Source organism: Austrofundulus limnaeus, unplaced genomic scaffold (genome assembly GCF_001266775.1).
Source record: "Austrofundulus limnaeus strain Quisiro unplaced genomic scaffold, Austrofundulus_limnaeus-1.0 Scaffold23, whole genome shotgun sequence".
NCBI classification, from domain to species: Eukaryota; Metazoa; Chordata; class Actinopteri; order Cyprinodontiformes; family Rivulidae; genus Austrofundulus; species Austrofundulus limnaeus.
This window is the reverse complement of record NW_013952425.1, coordinates 3,508,191-3,516,138: the sequence shown is the minus strand read 5'-3', so window position 1 is coordinate 3,516,138 and position 7,948 is coordinate 3,508,191. Positions and strand designations below refer to the sequence as shown.

The following is a 7,948-nucleotide window of genomic DNA, read 5'->3' as shown; positions in this document are numbered from 1 at the left end:
CCATACTGATGCTCGGTTTGAACTGCAGGAGATTGTCTTGACCATGTCTACATGCCTAAATGCACTGAGTTGCCGCCATGTGATTGGTTGATTAGAAATTAAATGTTAACGAGCAGTTGGACTGGTGTACCTAATAAAGTGGCCGGTGAGTGAGTGTAATATATATATATAAAACCTCTTAAACCAGTTGTTCTTTATCAGGGGAGCTAGATTATATACAACTTCAACTTTTAATTGTCCACAACAATGTTTGTTTTTCTGTTTACAAGGTTTTACTAATCTTGAATAGCTAGAGAAAATAAAAAATGCCAAAGCTTGGGACACATGAGGATAAAACTGTCTGACCAAAGGGAGACAGCGGTAGGGTTGGGCAATACTGGCAAAAAATATATATAATCACGATTAATTGTGGTATCTAGCCAATAACGATTWATTTGATGATTAATCCCCTGGAGTCCCTGGACACGCTTATGTCCTGGTCACATGATCAATTTAGAAAAGATTTGCTCTTCATAAAAATCTGTTCCAAATTGTGTCAAAATCACAGACTTCAGGCTTTACAACAAATTTTAAATTGTGTTGATAGATAAATAAACTACGCAACTTTTTTTTAAATGTTCATCATATTTGAAGCAGAGAGGAGCACTGAGCGGACTCTACCTGGTTGCATTAATCGTATTAATCGTCAAGTGCCAAAAAATAAATCAATTCATGTTTTTCTGATGATTAATCGCACACGATACGATTATGCCCAAGCCTAGACGGTGGACACAAATATTTTGAGGGTGACCACTGGCCCCCCTGGCCTACCCTTGGTGGAGTCCTGGATTGAAGTTTGCTTAAAAATTAGACCTAGATTACAGTAACTATAATAAGATMTAATCTTCCTAATCAACCTTTGCATCATAGTTTTCAAACTTCAAAATAATTCCTTTAATTCTAATCCTTTTAATTTCCTTACTGACGCCATTTTCTCTGCCGGAAATCCCTTTGTATAATGTTTGGCAGCATTGTAATTTAGCTTAAGCATTCCTTTTTTTAAATACAGGGCTTGACTTCTTGATGACATCACTCCAGACTAATAAAAATAAAGTTTTCAACCCAGCATTTATAAACAAACCTACCTTGTTGCGAGGTGATAAATCCCCACATTTCAATAAACTATGCGTTATTTTAAAGCTTTTGAGATTCAAAATGAGATTTAAAAACTCAATATTTGAATATTCTTCATTGTGACTCATTTTGAATAAGTTACATGTACCAACATTGTTTACTATAAAAGTTCTATTGTAAATAGTGGTGCACAAATAAATCGGGAAAATTGGCCAATAAGATCGGTGGAAAAGATCGGCTTCTCGTCTRTCTCTACAAAGGTCTGAAAATCAGCCACTTTCCCCTTTTTTTTCTGCTGGGAGCACTACCTCATGTCCAGTACTGTTCAATGTTTTTTTTCAATAAAATAAGACTGGAACATTGAGTGTATTGTGACCTTATAACATCTGTATGTAAAAATCTGTATCAGCCAAAATCGGAATAAGCAGGCCAGACATTTTAAAGATTGGTGATCGGCAAGAAAACTACAATCGGTGCACCCCTGACACAAACTATGGGTTTATGACAACAGCAACTGCATTGTGTTTAGGGGTGTTTAGGGGTGTTTAGGGGTGTTTAGGGGTGCACCAACTGCAGTTTTCTGACCAATCACAAATTACGATCTTCCAATTTTGGCTAACATCCATTTTTTTAATTAACTGATATGTTGCCAATACACCTTCAACTGTTCCAATTTACTGAAAAACACATGTAGTGCTCACAGCAGACAAAAAGAGACAGTGGCTGATTTTCAGACTTTTATAGATAAAAATCTATGGATATCTAKGGATCCATAGATTCTTTGGATAATATCGATCTCCCAAAAGTATTGAATTCGGGGCGATAAATCAGCCGACCGATTTATCTGTGCACCCCTAAATATTTACATTGCTTCCAACTTTTTCTAAACTAGGTTTGGAAAAACTGTGACTGTTAAATTGAAGAACCAAAAGTTGAAGTGTAAGCAGCTAATTATRAAATGGGTTTGACGTGATTGCACTTTAAATGTATAATTTCACACAGAAATAGTCAGATAGGTGCACTAAAAGCTATGCCATATAAATAAGACTGAAAAGGAAAGCCCTGCCCACATAAAATACATTACAACTTGCTGTAAAATCACTGAGAATTGAATTAAATAAGAAAGCCAGCTGCTGAGGAGGTGGTGTCCTGTGATTTCACTCACATTACGTGTGATTATGTAAATCAGGATGTAAGGCTAGTGTGAGTGATGTAACCCCCTTTGACTTTATTTTTAAATAAACTAAAAAACCATCAAGGTCTTTCCAGGTGTCCTTGCTGCAGTAAAGGAGTCAATGTGTCCTTTTTAGGGGAAAAAGAACAAGTATAAAAACATTCTAGTGTGAGGTTAAAAGGTGTATTTGTGAAGCACCAGCAGTGACAGAAAAACAGCAGAAAGTGGTTCGAGTAGTTCTGGTGTAAACAAACGTAAAAACGCCTGGTTGTCCGTCCTTACCTGCTCTCGTCCCGACCCTTCCTCCAAAATGGGCTCTTCTGCGGCGGCCGTCTCCTCCTCCGTCTGCATTTTTTCTCCCCCTTTTCTTCGTCCTCCTCAGGCGGCTCCTACCCGGCAGCAGGTACCGTCCGAAGGCAGGAGGGCAGTCCTCCCCGGCGGAGCAGCAGCGTGCTCGGTCACCCCATCCGCCGCCGCAAGTCGAGATCCGATTTCACGACGATGGCGGGGCCTGCGGCAAAAGGGGAGAAGCGGCATCTGCTGCCTGCTCCCCCTGATGCTGGCGGCGGTGACTCGGCGGTGTCCTTCCCGCGCCTCGTCGTCCTCTCCGCCCCGCTCACTGCTTTGGTCGGACCCGCTCCATTCTTCTTCGGCTCTCCTCCGGTCAAAAAGCGTGGGGAAAAAAGCGAGGAAGTGGAGAAGCAACGTCAAAGCAGGTCGCTTTCACCGAGTATCGCCTCTCAAGGAGCTCTATGCATTCAGCTGGTGGCACGTGAGCGCGCGTGACCGACAGCGCACGGGAGTTTGCCGGACACGAGCTGTGGTCCTGAGGTGAGCGATACTGCAAAATTAGATATCGATCCGATACCAATTAAATAAAGGGCCGACGCTGCTAATATCGATCCGATACAGTGAAATACTGAGTATATTTTGATAACCTACACGTGTTTTGTGATTTCTTTTTATTAATTTTAGATAATTAATTAATTACAAAATTAAACAAAAAAATTATAGTAAGTTCTTTATCATAATGGAAGTTTTGTCCAGAAACAATGGAAATAAAACAAAATTTCCCCATACAATATCTGAATTATTTAAAATTATTACTTGAACAATTTTTTTCCTAGGTAGTGTTTAGGGATTACAATAAAAAAATTCTCCTATCACTGAAACTCATGTATTTTATTACTGATTGGTTCTGAGCAATACAAATGTTGTAGATATTAGTGATATTTACCATCTTTAAGCATTCGATTTTACTCCAAGACGAGGATCTCCTTTATTTACAGACCATCTTTTTCTCCCAGACAAATCATTTGAGTATACACATTTGAGTATAGATTGATGTGAAATGTCCTTTTAAATGACTAAATGAAATAGTCAAGGAGAAACCGCGGGTTAAGTCTGCACAATAACCACTTGACACAATTATTAGTTATTAGAAACATTTTATTGTCAAAACAATAAAGAACAGAGTTGAATCTGATAAAGTGGTGTGAAATTTAATCGAAGATTGTTCTGGAGAAATGTGCCATTCCTAAAACAATGAAACAGATTGAATATCTAAATTATAAACACATATGTAAGATTTAACGTGATTGTTTTATTGCATGAATCTGACCTGTTATACTGGAGGACTGGTCAGAAGGATGTCGGTTCATTTTTTGACATACTGTGAGCCTGGACGACCTTGGAGCCTCTCTTTGTCTGTGCACTGGTTTGCCCCTCTTCAAGAAATCTCTCAAGAACGATGAGTAAAACTATGTAAGGACAAGTACCACTGTATATTTTCTCCACACAGACCTAAATCTGTAGCAGTGTCACACTAACAATTTTATTTTTCCTTAAGTTGGACATGTTTAATAAGAATCTTACTAAAGTAAAAGCCCAAGTTTTCAAACCGTCACTCGTAAACAAAACTAGCTCGAGACTAAACAGGTGATAAGATTGTCACATTTCAACAAACTACGTATCATTTTGAAGCTTGTCAGTATTCAAAGGATATCAGCAGTGACAGGGAGGTAGAGAATGTCTGGTTCAGTGTTGATGATAATGTCCTGGGAGATGATCCTGTTTGGCTCTGTATCACACAGGGCAAACAGCTCGACGTGCAGCTCAACGTGCAAACCTGCAGCCACCTGCATGGGACAGTCCCACATAAAACAACTTATTTCCCTTTGCAAAGTAAAATCAAACCCACTTAATCTGGAATAACCTAAAATATATGAACACTGAAAGTTTTTGATGGAGACTCACAGGACCAGGATTGTAGAGGACTCGGAGGCCAGTGCTGATAGGAGGTTGTTTCACATGGAACCTGGCAGCGACAAATTGAAATAAACCACAAATATCTACAGGCCAAAGTTGACTTTCAAACTTATTCTAATAAAAATCCTTTTATTTTGATATTCAAAGGCAATGCTTTCTACAAAATTGTCATTCTTGTTAAAAGCTTTAGGTCTACAATCAATAAAAAGCATTAGAATGGCTAAAAGTTTCTGTCAAATCCTATTTATTGTGTTTAGACTGAAGGTATGCTGTCTTCAATGAGTGCTTCTGCCATTAGGAGTACCACAAGAATCAGTTCTGGGCCCACTGTTAATCCATTTGTATTTTTATAATAATAACTACCTTCGAAGTTTCATTGTATGCAGATGACATGATCATATATCTAAGCCACCAAATCAGATTAACTTACCAGATTAAGTCACATTTGGTCAAACTAAACTAAACTAAGCATATTTTCAGATTCCTGTCTTTTTAAGCTACATTTTGATACATTATTCATCCTGGTTTCATGAACATTTCCAGAGTTACGGTTAGATTTGTTTTTACTAATTGTATGAATCCTATGTTTAGTATATTCTAATGAGGATTCCTTGACATCATTTGAAAGAGGAAACCTCAAACCATATTTGGATATTGGGATTTCAACGTTACCAAAGCACTGTATCTGCCTACATCTCACAACACTAGTTGTGACTTAATCCTCTGTCCGGTGTGATGGGTCACATGTAATGAACAAAGCTCCAGTTTTGATTGAATCTTCACACTTTACACTGAATGTGGAAAAGTAATTCACAAGGAAGAAATAAAGAATTTTACCAAGCATTTGTGCAAATATTGGTCAAAAAGAATTAAAAAGTACAGAAAGGCAAACGCTCTAGTGGGAGTTTGGATCCAAGTGTCGGGGTTCAAATATCACAACAACAAGGTGACTAATACATGGATATTTAATTGAAACTGCTTAATGCTGTACCTGCATGTGTCAACACCCACGTTCTTCATGATCACAGTGATGGTAGAGGAGGTGCCCACCTTCATCGTACCAAAGTCAACACACGACGGGAGAAGCTGAAAGCCCCTCACCACTGATTTGGGATCAGTCAGGGAAACTGTTCGACACTTCATCCTCACCGGCTCCTCCACCGTCAGGAACTGGAGCAGGGGGCACCGACAAGATACGTGTGTTAATGATGAAAAAAGTGCTATTTCAGTCTTTATTAATCTGTTCAGAAAGCTAAATTGGACCAGACTGATGAGCTGAAAGTTTAGCTGTGAGCTCATCAATTTCTATTTCTTCACACTGGTGAAAGAACTATCTACAACAGGTAAGATATTAAATGTTCATAATCTTTCCTTTAATATTCTTYAATATGTTGGTTCATTCATGTTCCTTTGACAGATATGTGCAGAGATATTTCAGGTTTTTGGCATGCATATTTAAATTTACATGTTGGTTTGGTACGCTGTAGGGTTTAGAGCTGAGGATGCAGGTTGGTAGTCTGACTTTAGTCTGTCTCGGCTTTCCGGTCACGTCCACCTGGACCGACTTGCACCACCTCACTGAACTTCTATGTCTGCTTTCACCTGAACATAAAGCACACAGAAAAACATCAGCTCATAGCTGCATAACACCCAGACTGAAATTCACAACACTTTTTTCCCCTACACATCTCAACAAAAGTAAGGATGGGTTTAATGCATTTACCTCATTTAGGTCATTTAATTTTTTTTTTGTAACTTCCTTACAGTAGAGTTAGCTTCATGTTATAAGCCTTTTAAAGTGAAATTTTCTAGCTTTTCCAGCACATAAACATAATAAATTACTAAACACCATACATTTATTTATTATCATAAATTTATATAAATATAGATCTGCGAAAATAGTAAAACTGCTTCATATTTACTGTCCTAACAAGAAACAGCCTTTACAATAGAGTAAAACTATCAAATTCTGTTTTCTTTATTCTAAAGATATAATAAAAGGGGGATTTTTTACCAACTCATAATGGGTTCATTCAGTTTTAGRAACTTACTGAAAGTTCTGAATGTTAAAATGTAACACTTGCACTTTATGTGCCCTGCAAACCTGAATGTTTTTAAAAAGAGGAACAAACCAGCAGACTGCAGGGTGGGCTTGGTCGGAGGGATTTCAGACATTGTGTCTCTTTTTGCTGCATGACTTGAAAAGAAAATGAAGAAAGTGTCATAAAACCAAAGCTAAAATACAGAAATACTCTCTTCCATCAATTCCACATTAAATATCTGTAATGCAGTATATGGTACCTTTCTGACTGAGATGGAGTTTCGTTTAAAGGTGGTGGGGCTGCAGCGACAAACGCATCATTAACATTTAAATTTTTTCCTCCGGTTGGTTTTAAACAGAATTTGAAGCTTGATAAAAAACAACTTTAGTTTCAAAGTAAATTCTGAAACATGAATAACTCACAGCTCTCCTGTGGGGAGTCTTTAGAGACGGCCTCAGTACCGTCTAACTGTTGGATGAATGGGAGATCCGTGGACCGTCTACTAACGTTGGGTAATGAGGAATGCAGCAGACTCTGAAGAAACACATGAGAACGCTGTGTTTTTCTGCACTACATATAAAATCTAACAATAATCTAAAAAGACAAATATAAATGTAAACACTGTATTTAATCAAAACAAACTTGGTATAATGGAAGGTTTTCTGGATGGAAATAAGGAACAATGATCTTCTTCCTCAGAAACTCTGTGCACGTCTTCACCTCACTGAGCCCCTGTCTAAAAAAATACATTCATACAGAAATAAATATTTTACTAACATGTAAACATCTGACTCAAACATCAATTTAGCACAAAAAGCAAGACTTGTGTTTTGTTAATTATTTCATTGTTGTACAGTAACAATGCTTGGCAGTCATTTTTATGCCTGTTAATTTTCTCTTAAATGGTGCCACATTTGAAATACATTTGTGGGTTGAGCAGTATGTGGGTTGTGCGCATGAAAAACTCTTTAAAAAAACAGCTCATTCTGCTGCTGACTCCTGTTTGGTGCAAGATTATAATTGTTTTGGATTTTTCATTATAGTTTAGTTTTATTTAGTTGTGACATTTTTTCTTTTAATTCAGTTAATTTTAATTAGTTTTTAGTCAGGATTTGCTCTTTTTTTGTTTTTTATTGTTTGTTTAATACTTAGTTTTAATTTAGTTTAGTTTTTATTAGTTCTAGTATGTGGGTTGTGCGCATGAAAAACTCTTTAAAAAAACAGCTCATTCTGCTGCTGACTCCTGTTTGGTGCAAGATTATAATAGTTTTGGATTTTTCATTATAGTTTAGTTTTATTTAGTTGTGACATTTTTTCTTTTAATTCAGTTAGTTTTAATTAGTTTTTAGCC

The 7,948-nt window shown here is 37.3% G+C and overlaps 2 protein-coding genes across 2 annotated transcripts in view; both read right to left on the bottom strand.

Moving 5' to 3' along the window:
• The window catches only part of LOC106514884 (transmembrane protein 151B), a 25,276-nt gene extending 22,168 nt beyond the window's left edge, over window positions 1-3,108 (bottom strand). The window contains exon 1 of the mRNA XM_014004416.1: window positions 2,570-3,108. Within this exon, the coding sequence (XP_013859870.1) occupies window positions 2,570-2,638 (69 nt within the window). The 5' untranslated portion in view covers window positions 2,639-3,108. The remainder of the gene's footprint in view (window positions 1-2,569) is intronic.
• Window positions 3,109-3,718: 610 nt separating this feature from the next.
• Window positions 3,719-7,948, bottom strand: part of spag17 (sperm associated antigen 17) — a gene marked incomplete in the record, with an annotated part of 35,377 nt that continues 31,147 nt past the window's right edge. Inside the window, 10 exon segments of the mRNA XM_014004415.1 lie at window positions 3,719-3,824; window positions 3,909-4,041; window positions 4,293-4,425; window positions 4,544-4,604; window positions 5,547-5,725; window positions 6,021-6,157; window positions 6,688-6,752; window positions 6,857-6,896; window positions 7,020-7,131; window positions 7,240-7,333. Coding sequence (XP_013859869.1) covers window positions 3,929-4,041; window positions 4,293-4,425; window positions 4,544-4,604; window positions 5,547-5,725; window positions 6,021-6,157; window positions 6,688-6,752; window positions 6,857-6,896; window positions 7,020-7,131; window positions 7,240-7,333 — 934 coding nt within the window.